At 42.9% G+C, this 12,901-nt stretch overlaps 1 protein-coding gene across 8 annotated transcripts in view; it reads right to left on the reverse strand.

Moving 5' to 3' along the window:
- LOC115087513 (dynactin subunit 1-like) overlaps positions 1 to 12,901 on the reverse strand; it is a 281,663-nt gene that overhangs the window by 55,076 nt on the left and 213,686 nt on the right. For all 8 annotated transcript variants that reach the window (XM_029594829.1, XM_029594819.1, XM_029594856.1 and 5 more), the window contains 2 exons: positions 9,617 to 9,679; positions 1,095 to 1,244 (listed from right to left, as the gene is read on the reverse strand). In XM_029594829.1, the coding sequence (XP_029450689.1) occupies positions 1,095 to 1,244; positions 9,617 to 9,679 (213 nt within the window). The remainder of the gene's footprint in view (positions 1 to 1,094; positions 1,245 to 9,616; positions 9,680 to 12,901) is intronic.

A 12,901-nucleotide genomic window follows, 5' to 3' on the forward strand; every position in this document is an offset into this window, starting at 1 on the left:
CCCGGACCTGAAAACAAAAACGGCAACGAAAAAAAAAAATGTATGCACACCACTAGTGTGGGGCAAGGTCCTGAAGGATGGGTCGCAGGTCCAACAGAAGCTTGCCCTCATCAGCCAGAGTTGGAGTTGGTTGACATCTCCTTTATCAGGCCTATAGGAGGCTATTCTTGCTTCCTTCTCCTCTCTGAGAGGTTGTTTCCTCCTTCACCCAAATCAGAGCAAGACATTGCCGAATGCTTTTCTGGGTCTGACAGAACATAAACTTTATCTTCTCCCGCTGAGCCTGGAAGTGATACTGCGAATGCTCTCCTCACTCTGTGTGGGGGGGGAGGGGAGAAAAGGAGGTTGAGGATATTGGGCTAGAGAGGTGGACGAGAGAGGTAGTGTGTAAGCTGCTGAATAGGGATGTGAGAGAGAGAGGGGATGACTGAAAGGAAATAATTGGGAGAAGTAAGAGAAGAGGGAGTGACAGTGTGAAAGAGCCCTAATATGTCAGCTTTGGGAATGTGCATTTCTTTTATGTTTGCTTAGTGCAGGAGGAAAAGTATTTCTGTTTCCAGCTCTCCACTTTTACACTGCATGAAGAGTGGCTTATTGGGGTTTCCAGGTGTGTCCCATCAGAAAAAAGGTTGAGATCCACTGGCCTAATGTATTCACATAAATATCTTATAAAATATCAACTTACGCACATAGATCTTAGCCCTAGCCCAGAATGCCCCAGAGCACTCTTTTTTTTTTGCACAGGTAAATGTGTGCACTAAACCAAAAATACTACTTTTGATGTTTATAAAATAGCATGTACGTGAGTACAAGTTACTTACACGCATATATACAAACTTTACACATGTAACTCCTTTGAAAATGCACCTTTTAGCTGGCTAGCATTGAAAATTAGCACTAGCCAGCTAACTTGCTGCCATTTTCCCCCAGAATGCCCAAAAATTGAGTTATATTAAGTGGCTATATTTGGCTGCTCAGCAGGGAAAAAATTTCACCCAAAGAGTCTAACTACATAATTTCATAGTTAGATAGCTCCATCCCTTTGAAAATCTAATCTTCTGTATTCAAGGTCACATTGTAGGAGAGGTCCTGACCTGTTGTCCAAAGCTGAGTGCTGCAGGTATTCCAGGTGCATCTGTTCCGGGCATGCGCCGTCGGATCTTTTTACAGAACTGCCGAATGTCACTGCATGAAGTTTCCAGATCCTTCAGGAGGATGGCCAAGTCTGAAGCCTGCTGCCCGCTCTGAGACAAAATAAGAGGCACACAATACAAACCATGGACCACTGCAGCTGCATTTTGTGTGGACAGAATGAATGATACTGGAAATATGTGCGTATAGCATAGAAAAAGCAATCTATGCATGTAGTTTTCGTCTCCTACCATAAATGCGCCCCCGAGAGCCCTTTCTCTCATTGTAGCAAAAAGTGTGCACGTTGTGAAATAATACACATACTTTTAGCTACACTTAGGGATGGCAAAATATTTTTTTACCTGCATAAATGGACTTTGAGACTTGCTCTCCACAAGACTTCAAAGATGTAAAGTTAGAGGGGATTTTTTAAAAAGTCATTTACCCTGATAGATAGGCAGTCCAAAAACTGCCCATCCTGTGCACAGGTAAAAGTAAGCTTGGGGATCAAAAATACATATACCCCCAAAAAAACACACACAGCACTCCCCCTCTCACCTCACCGCAAAATCACACATAATGACCATCCCGCCACAAATCAAGTCTTATTATTTCACAGGCTACAACACTACAATGTACATTAACAGCACTGTTATAATCAACATTTCTTTCACTACCTCCACCACTATATACAATGCCCACCCCTCAACCACATTATCACATATGCTACAAACCTATAAGGGCTACACCCCTCCCTCCATAATACAAATAGCCAAAGACACCCTTGTTTCTAAGATTATCATTGCCCATGTTCCATAGTTACTCACAGCACAGACTATTATTGTAAAGAAGAAACCTACACAAACTGACTCATTGTAAAGTAGAAACCTATACAAATGGACTCCTTTGTATCTATAAAACTGTTAAATAAATAATAAATAAATATATAAAACTATGCTAAAGCAATGCTAAATATATGATAAATCTTTGCTAAATTCTAGGTAAATCTATGACAAATCTATGTAAATCCATGTAAATCTATGCTATAGATTCCACTGCCACTATGTAAACCGGTGTGATAACACTAGTTGAACATGGGTATAGAAAAACAAACAAATAAATATACCTTTAAGGGAAAAGAAGGTGGGATCAGAGGTTAGGTTAGGTCGGGGGAGACGGCAACAAGTATAGTTCTCCATTTTCAGAACTCTGAGGCCAATATTCGGTGCAGTTCGTCCAGCTAAGTTCAGGCTTTGCCGAACAAATGGCGGAATTTGAAAATCCCAACACATTGACCTGCCCCAAGATAGCCATCTAACTTTAGGGCTGCCAAAAATAAAAAAGTTAGCCGGATAAACATATCCAGCTAACTTTAAGCTAACTGGGTCTATTCAGCTGCCCAGGCACAGCGCTAAACATCCCAACAAAGTTAGCTGGATAAGAATATCTGGGAAACTTTCCTGGCCGAACAGCAGCTGAAAATGACCACTATGCGTGCTGCTTTTTAGAGGAAAATCAGGTGCAAATCTCTACAGGCAATTTTTCCCTAGTCAATTTTAAAAAGGATAGTACGCATGTAACATCCCTTTGAGAAGTGGTACAATGGAAAGCAGATCAAAAGGAGGAAAACAGAATAGAGCTGGGCTTCCCAAAATGTGAGCTGGGTCCACAGATGGGAGTCACAAAACCTTTAGCTGGGGTTACAAGTGCCTGAAATGATAGTGCTCTTCAGGCACTAAAAGCGGCAGCATTAGTAGTGGAAGGCAGCGTGAGGTCTGAGAGCTAACACACACTCACAGCTCCTGCAGTGGCCCCGACTTATCCTGAGTGTCTGTGGCAACAGGAAGTCCTGCACGAGGAGGGACTGGAGTCACTGCAGGGCTTGTGAGCTTGCACTGGCTCATAGGGTCCTGTGCTGACTTTCATTACTAATTCTGCTGCCGCTTGCAGATCACTGTCGGGCTTAGGGCCAGCCATGAGGGGAAGGGAAGGGGCTGAATGCACATATATTGGCTTGTGAAGATTGCCTCCGTGTTTCTCCCCTCACCCACCACTGAACCTGTAAATGTTGCTCCTGTCATCAGCCAGCCCTCGCTTGTCACCAGGGTAGAGCATAAGCACTGGCAAGTTAGATGTAAAAAAGTAATTAAGCAGGCGAGTATTTGACAAGAGGTTTGCCATAGAGGTACAGACAAGTAACAAAATCTTTTTACATAAGAAGTGCCATGCTGGGTCAGACCAAGGTCCATCGAGCCCAGCACCCTGTTTCTGACAGTGGCCAGTCCAGGTTACAAGTACCTGGCAGATCCCCAATAGTTGATCTGTTTATTGTATCTCACTCCCCGGGATAAGCGCTGGCTTTCCCAAGTCTACCTGGCTAATAACTGTTTATGGACTTGTCCTTCAGGAACTTGTCTATTGTCTAATCCTCTTTTGAACCCCACTCTCAGGCCGATACAGTAAGGAGTGGTAGGAAGAGGTGCGTTACGGCCGGGCGCACCCGCGTTTGCCGCACGCACAGTTCGGATCACCTACCGCTCGATCCTGTATGTAAATAGCTTGCAAATGCAAGCCGCATCCAAGAAGCGTCCGTGAAGCGTTAGGCCCGTGCAATCCATTTTACTGTATAGAGCGCTATACAGTGCCTATACAGTATCCTGGGTGCGCTGGTACCTGTCATTTCAAATGACGTTTGAAATGACAGGTACCAGGGGGGATTGCGAGTCCTTTCCCCCCCTCCCGAAGCAAGGCAGTGTGAAAATTAAAACCAAAGTGAATAAAGTGTAATAAGAGTAATAAAAGTAAACTTACTGCATGTGAATTTCCTTTGAACAGTCCTCTCTCTCTCTCCTCCTCCCAGGCGGGCGAAAGCGTACGGGCGAAAGTGAACGAATGCACGTCCGTACGCGGCAGGAGCCGGCGGGCGTGCATTCATTCACTCACCTTCGCCGGCGGGCGTGCATTCATCCAGCGGAGGGAGCCGGTGGCGAAAGCGGCTTCCAGCAGCCCCCGCTGGCGATGAATGAATGCGCGTCTGTGCGTGCAATTTGGGAGCTCAAGGCGTGACATCACAACGTTTGAAGTCACGGCGTGTGACATCGGCGTTCGCTAATGCACTGCCTTGAGCGCCCAAATTGCACACACAGGCGTGCATTCATTCACCTTCGCAGGCGGGGGCAGGGGAGCCAAAGCAGCTTCCAGCAGCCCCCGCCGGCGAAGGTGAATGAATGCAATTTGGGCGCTCAAGGCAGTGCATTAGCGAACGCCGATGTCACACGCCGTGACTTCAAACGTCGTGACGTCACGCCTTGAGCAACCAAATTACATGCACAGGCGCGCATTCATTCACCTTCGCCCGCACGCTTTCGCCCGCCTGCCCGTACGCATTCGCCCGCTGCTTTCGCCGCCGGCTGCCCCCGGGAGGCAGGGGAGCCGCAGTACGCGCCTCGGGAGGAGGAGAGAGAGAGTGCATGTGAATTTTCTTTGAACTGTTCAAAGAAAATTCACATGCAGTAAGTTTACTTTTATTATACTTTATTTACTTTTGTTTTAATGACATGTCGATTTTCGCCCTGCGCCTTGCTTCGGGAGGGGGGAATTTTGACCAGAGCCTGCCTATTGCTGTCGCACCACACTAACGACAGATTCCCCAGCTTGATTGTGCACTGAGTGAAAAAATACTTCCTATCATTTTTAAAAAATCTGCCGGTTGTTAGTTTCATGGAGTGTCCCTTAGCCCTAGTATTGTTTGAAAGGGTAAATAACCATTCCCTATTTATCCATTCCACCCCAGTCATGATTTTATAAATTTCAATCATATCCCCTCTCAATTGTCGTTTTTCCTGGTTAAAGAGTCATAATCTGCTTAGCTTTCTTTATAAGAAAGCTTTTCCAACCCCTTTATCATTTTTGTCGCTCTTCTTTGTACCTTTTTTTATGTCCGCTCTGTCTTTTTTGAGATAAGAGCGACCAGAACTGTACACAATATTCAAGGTGTAGTCGCATGATGGATCTATACAATGGCCTTATGATATTCTCAGTTGTATTCTTTATTCCTTGCCAAATAATCCCTAACATTCTATTTACTGGTACATTTTTTGAATGCCACTACACACTGAGCCAAGCATAAGAACATAAGACTTGTCATCCTGGGTCAGATGAAAGGTCCATTAAGCCCAGTATCGTGTTTCCAACAGTGGCCAATCCAGGTCACAAACACCTGGCAGGATCCCAAAAGATCCACAGATTCCATGCTGCTTATCCCAAGGATAAGAAGTGGATTTTCCCCAAGTCCATTTTAATAATGGTTTATGGTCTTTTCTTCCAGGAATTTGTCCAAACCTTTTGTAAACCCAGCTACATTAACAGCTTTTATTACATCTTTCAGCAGTGAATTCCAGAGTTTAATTATGTATGGAGTAAAAAAATAAATTCTCCTATTTTTCTTAAATGCAATGTATTACCTAGTAATTTCATTGCATGTCCCTTGGCCTTTATACTTTTTGAAAGAGTAAACAACCAATTCATGTTTACCTGTTCCATTCCGCTCATTATTTTGTAGACCTCTATCATATCTCCCCTCAGCTGTCTCTTCTCCAAACCAAAGAGTCCTAACCTCTTTAGCCTTTTCTAATAGGGGAATCATTCCATCCCCTTTATCATTTTGGTTGCCCTTCTCTGTACCTTTTCTAATTCTGCATTGTTGATTTTTTTTTTTTGGGGGGGGGGGGGGGGGGGGGGTTTAGATATAGTGACCAGAACTGCACACAGCACGAAAACAGAGGCATTATGCTATTCTCTGTTTTATTCTCCATTCCTTTCCTAATAATCCCTAGCATTCCATTTGCTTTCTTAGCTGCTGCTGCACTCTGACAGAGGATTTCAACATTTTATCCATAAAGATTTCAAGGTATTGTCTACAAAGACTCCTAGGTACTTTTCCTAGGTGGTGACTCCTAGGACGGAAACCAGCAATGTGTACCAGCACATGGGTTTATTTTTCCTATGTGCATTACTTTGCCTTTGCCACATTAAATTGCGGCCGCTATTTAGAAGCCCAGTCTCCTAGTCTCAAAAAGTCCTTCTGCAGTTCTTCACAATTTGCTGCTGTTTTAATGATCCAAAACAATTTTGTGACATCTGCAAATTTGGTTACCTCTCTCGTCATTACTTTCTCCAGATCATTTATGAATATGCCATATGCACAGATCCTAATACCGACCCCTGGGGCACGCCACAAATGACCTTTCTCTATTTGGAAAACTGACCACTTAGTGCTATCCTTTGGTTCCTGTCTTTTATCCAAGTACCAGTTCACAACAGGATTCTGTCTCCTAATCCATGACATTGCAATTTCCTGAGGAATCTCTCATGACAGAATTTGTCAAATGCCTTCTGAAAATCCAAATACACTCTGTCAACCAGCCAGGGCCCGTGCAAGGGGACTGAGCGCCCTAGGCACCTTCAGCCTTGCGTCGCCCCCAGCCATAGCCCCGCCTCCCCCCTCCCAAAAGAAAACTTACAAAATACCTGGTGGTCCAGGTGGGGGCCCGGGAGCGGCAGATCGCTCCCGGGGCCTCGGCTGCCAATAACCAAAATGGCGCCGGTGGCCTTTAGCCCCTACCATGTGACAGGGGCTACCGGTGCCATTGGTTGGCCCCTGTCCCATGGTAGGGGCTAAAGGCCACCGGCGCCATTTTGCTTAGTGGAAGCCGAGGCCCCAGGAGCGGCAGATCGCTCCCGGGCCCTCCGCTGGACCACAAGGGGGGCATCGGGAGGGTGGCACAGTGAGGCGGGGGCTGGCAGAATTTTGAAAGGGCACTTTTGCCCTTTCAAAATTCTGCTGCCTGCTGCAGCACCCCCTAAATCGCGGCACCCTAGGCACAGGCCTAGCTCACCTAGTGGTTCCTCCGGCCCTGCAACCAGCTCACCTTTATCCACATGTTTATTTACAACCTAAAAAAATCTAGTAAATTGGTAAGGCAAGATTTTCCTTTGCAGAAATCATTTTCGTGCTCCCCTTTTAAAGCATGGCTATTTATGTAGTCAGTAATTTTGTTTTTAAGAATAGTTTCTATCATTTTGCCAGGCACTGACATCAGGCTCACAAGTCTATAGTTTCTTGGATCACCCACCCCTGGAATCTTTTTGTAAATCACATTAGCATCATGTTAGCTACCCTCCACTCTTCTGGTACCTTGACTGTTTTGAATGACAAGGTTGCAAAGCATTCTGCAATTCATTTTTTAGTTCCTTCAGAACTCTAGAATGCATACCATCCAGTCCTGGTGATTTGTTATTCTTTAGTCTGTCAATCTGAGTTATTGCGCCCCCCAATGTCATAGTGATTCCATCTAGTTGCTCAGAGTCATTGCCATCAAAACAATTTTTCTGGTGTCGGTATGAACCGACATCCTCCTTAATAAAGACAGAGGCAAAGATTTCATTTCATTTTTCTGCAATTTCCTTGTCCTCCCTGACCACTCATTTTACTCTTCGGTCATGTAGCAGCCCAACTGACTCCCTCACAGGCTTTTTTCTATTTAAATGTACTTGAAGAAAGATTTTAATACTTGTTTTTACCTCTTTTCAAACTCTCTCTTATTTACTTTTTTAGATCTAACTTTCCACTGCTTATGCTCTTCCTTATTTTCCTCATTTGGGTTGCTTTCCATTTTTTGAATGAAGCCCTTTTTGCTTCAATTGCCTCTTTCATCTCACTAGTCATTTGGTTTTCCTTTGATTTTTTTTTTTTTTTAATGTAAGGAATATATTTTGTCAGAGCCCCAAAGATAGTAATTTTAAACTATCTATGCCTCCTGCAAGTTTTTAATCTTGTGGACTCCTCCATTCAGATTGTTTCTAACAAATTTTGTCATTTTATCATAGTCTCCCTTTTTGTAGTTAAATATGACTGCAGTAGTTTTCCATAGTATTTACCCTCTAGGAATTATGTCAAATTTTATAACATTATGATCACTGTTGCCAAGTGGATCCACCACCTTTATCGCTTGCACTAGGTCCTGCATTCCACTGAAAACTAGATCTAATATAGTTCCTCCTCTCGTTGCTTCCATGACTAACTGCTGCATTAAGCAGTCGTTGATGGCATCTAGGAACTTTACCTCCTTGATGTGAAACTTATCCAATCAATACTTAGATAATTGAAGTCTCCCATTATTATTGTGTTGCCCATTTTACTAGCCAGTCTAATGTCTGTTAGGATTTTACAGTCTGTTTTCTCATCCTGGCCAGTTAGGCAGTAATATATCCCCACAACTATACTCTTCCCCTTTAACCTTGGAAGTTCTATCCATAAATATTCTACAGTACATTTCCTTAACACATAGTTAAGGGGGTGACCAACGGCTTATGCCCATGTTCCATTACCTTTTTTAAAGTTTGCGTCAGCAGCCTGGTTTCACTTTGGCTCAGATGGGGCCCATCCTATTGGAGTAGCTTCCCCCTTTCCCAGAAAAATTCCTAGTTCCTAACATATTAAAAACTCTTTCCCCTGCACCATCATCTCATCCATGCATTGAGACTCTGTTGCTTGGCCTGTTTCTGGGGACCTGTGCATGAAATGGGGAGCATTTCTGAGAATGCAACTCTATCAGTTCTAGAGAAGAATGGTAGTCTTTAGTCTACACCTACTGCTATAATCTTTGTCACACATACAATTTCTATCCATAAGGATTCCACAGTGCATTTTACTTCCTTCAGAACCTTTATCCAATGTGACTGTTTGTAGCCCTTTATATATAGTGCCAGCCCTATAACAATTTTATCTGCCTAGTCATGTCAATATAAGCTATATTCTGTCTCTGAGATGCCTGTTATGTCTATAGTTTTCTATTATGCCATACATTCTAACTTTCTAGTCTTATTATTCAGACTTTAGGCATTCACATACAGACATTTTAAAGTATGATTTTTTAAAATGTGTTTTAAATTCAAACCTTAAACTGCACACAGGATTAATTCAAACTATTTCTGTCTCAGCATGGTCACATTAAAATGGTTGCATTTTCCATCTTAGAGAACAGAGTATATTAAATAGCGATATAACATGTTTGTTAAATTTGGTAGGTCACCTGCAATATCCTACCAAATTTAAGGCAGGTTAGCTTATACATAGGCTTGTATATGAGCTCTTCATTCGAAAAAAAAAAGATGGAATTCTGATGTAAAGCGCAATAAATAAATATTAAACACAGATGAAGAGGGAATGGCATTTTAATAGATTTGATCTAGATGAATGTTTCTGGGAGGCTTGGTTGGGAATGTTAAAAAATTCATACAGACTTCCTTTCTATAAATTTCACTTTTTACTAGCATTTAAACAATTTCGAAGCTGACTATAAACACAACAAACCACGTTGCGCTTCTAGTTTTTGCTCCTTCATTCATTTAGCAAATTTACATCTCACGCCATCGAATAATCATCCGGGTGGGTTACAACTGAATATCCATAATAATATGTTACCTGTAGGAAGGCTCGGAGTCTGCCAACTTCTACTGCCATGCAGTCCAAGGCACTCTGAGTAAACTGCAGAAGGAGAAGAATTGAGAAATTCATTCACCGTGAAAGAAGACCACATGCACTACCAAGAATCACATGCATGGATTTTCAGTCTCACAGTGGGGTCAATTTTCAAAAAATGCTCAGTATTTAAGTTTAACATCTTACAATTTAGGGAGATTTTTAGCTGATTTTAGGAACCTAAGTTTTCACCAGAAATTTTTTTCTATACCTAGGGACCTAAAACAGGCAATTCATTTGTCTAGATTTACATGTTTAAACCATGTGCCAAATGCTGAAGATTGGTGCTAGGCACCCATCCTAACGCTGCCCAGTGGCCACTCACTTTATAGGTACCTTAATTTAGGTGCTCAGCTCTAGTTAAATTTTCAGAGGTGCCGATTTAGGCTCCTAACTCCTTAAGCTTGGCATCTTTAATAACCGACTCCAGTTTAATTAGTGAAACCTATAAAATCCTCCTTGCTATTTCCATATTGTACATGGGTTGCTCAACTACAATACATGCTGAGGAACATTTTCAGAGGGATTTAGCCATGTAGCTAAGGATTTACCCTTCTTGAAATCCCTGATTGAAAACTGTTCCCCTCACAGCAGGTAAATGTACCTGCTGTTTCACAAGGTGGATATATTTACCTGTGGTATAGAGAGGCTAGCCCAGGACGGCAGAGGTTAGGAGAGCGAAACAACGTGCAAAGGTTTGATTTTCAAATTTACATATGGTGGTTTGCACCCATTTCACCAATTGCATATATTGCAGGTGCAAAGCACCAGAGTATACCTGCATATCTTGTATCCAGGAATACACAGTATAGTGTGCATTTTGGTAGGTTCTCTATATTCAATGGGCTGGATTTTAAGAATTACGCCCGATTTTATAACATGCACGCACAGCCGCCGAGCCCTAGGGGAGCCCCGATGGCTTTCCCTGTTCCCTCCGAGGCCCCCCACCTTCCCATCCCTTCCCCTATCTAACCCTCCCCCCAGCCTACCTAAATCCCCCCATCTTAATTTTTTTTTATTTACACCTGCCTCTGGGCAGGCATAGGTTCCGCGCACCGGACGAGTGCAGGTGCGCGATCCTCTGGCACGGTCGCTTTGCCGGAGGCCTCGGTCCCGCTCCCTCCCCGCCCCTTTTTTCAAGCCCCGGGACATATGCGCGTCCCGGGGCTTGCGCGTGTCGCCAGGCCTATGTAAAATAGGCTCAGCACGCGCAGGAGCGGGTTTTAAAGGGTTACACGTGTAACCCTTTTAATATCCGCCCCAATATGTGTTGGATACATTTATTTTGTGTCACTTAAATAGACTTCGGTCCACGATTTATTCAGAGGCCTAAAAACGTTTACAAAACAATAGTCTGGCCCCTGGGCTGGTAAAAGCAAACCTTTTCTGGAGTAAAGATCTAGAACTCGTGGTCATAATATGAGGCTCCACAGGGGTACACGCAGGAAAACATCAGAAAATGTTTCCTCACAGAAAGGGTGATGGATGCATGGAACAACCTCCCAGTGAAGGTGACAGAGGCAAAACAATAACAATTCAAGAAAGTATCAGACAAGTACAGAGGTTTAATAAAGAGAGGGGAAAGCCAATTGTAGCAGGAAGTAAACTTGGCAGACTAGATGGATCCTTATCTGCCTTCAAATTCTCTGTTTCTGTGGTTTTTTTCTAATGCTGAAGAGCAGCAATAAAAGTTGCATGTGTGTAAACCCCATCAGCAAGGATATTAAACAGCATCTCCAAGCATTCAGAAATGTTAGGGTTGAAAGCTGGCAACCCTATCCTCATGAGGGACATTCAGACAGCCTGCCCTAATAGTTTATAAACCCATGACACCATTTTGAGGCGTGGATTTCCTTAGTAAACCCTCTTAGGGACACAGCATGCCCTTTGCTGTTCCCATTTTGGTTATTTTTCTGGGAAAGGACTCTGGGGTCTTTTGGTTTGAGACCCGGGGAAAAAAAATGGAGATGGAGTAACTTTTCCTTCATTTTTGTCCCTGATTTTTTGGTTGGCTGAAGAGGAAGTGTTTCCAACTTTCCTGCCTCTCGTTTAGTTTCCCCTTTATGTAATATTTTTCCTGGTTTTATTTATCAATTGAATGCCCTAGGGCTCAGAGACTCAGATATTTTTTTGTCATCTGGAGGAAGGGATGCCTTTCACCTAGAAAGAAGCTCAGGACCATCTAGGTCCTAAAGCAGGAATGGATTCACATCCATTACCTGGGAAAAGGAGTATTGAGAGGAGAGAGAAGAAGACTAGAGGTACCACCTTGGTGCATCTACTGTCATCCCAAATGAAGTTTCACAGGAGGCGAAGAGTTGAACTGTACCAACCAGGTGCTACAGGGAGAAGGAAGCAAAATAGGGAAGAGTACCAGAGAGCAAGGAGAGTTGGGGATTGGACATTTATTTAAGTAAATGGCCTAAATTTCTACTCATTTCACAATGGGATGAGCTAAACCAAATTTCACTGAGGGGCAAAGAGAAGAAGCTAAATTAATAAAGAGACAGTTTTTATACATCTGAAGATATTTGCTGGAAGGTCACACATTTATTGAGAACTCAGAGTGCAAATCAATTGGAGAGTAACATTAAGCGGTGTAAAGAACTTTTCATTCAATTCTACCAATTATCACTAAAACCTGACTTAGAAACCAGACCAGCTTCCAGCATGATTATTGCTATTGTCTATTTTTACCTGTTCATCAGTGCTGTTTACAATGGACTTAGAAGGTGACTTGGTATTTATTATGTAGTGCATAGGGCCTAGAAGTTAATCTTCCTCTTGCTTAGGAAATTCTGGACACTCAGAGTGTTTTGACACCATTTTGAGAATTGAACAATAAATATCCGAACTGAATTGTGTGCACTGGGCCCCTATCTGGCACAAGGGTTACATTTACATGCATATTGACCAGATAATTTTGAAAAGGGACGTTTGTCAGTACAGCATTATTTCACCTAAATGAGTCCTTTTGCAATTATTCTCAGGGAGGATAATTTTCAGTAGTCCGTGGATGGCTAAAATCCATATGTTCAACGTACATGAAGACTTTAGACCAATTTATCAAAGCAGATTTATATACATAAGGGGTCCATATTCAGAAGCATTTAGATGGATAACTCAAAAGTTATCTGACTAAATGAATATTTGGACACTTAGGCCTGGATTTATCAAAATGCACTACATATTGCATGCGATAGGAAAAAGGGTGTGTTTTATGGTAAT

This window comes from Rhinatrema bivittatum, chromosome 1 (assembly GCF_901001135.1).
Source record: "Rhinatrema bivittatum chromosome 1, aRhiBiv1.1, whole genome shotgun sequence".
Taxonomy (NCBI): domain Eukaryota; kingdom Metazoa; phylum Chordata; class Amphibia; order Gymnophiona; family Rhinatrematidae; genus Rhinatrema; species Rhinatrema bivittatum.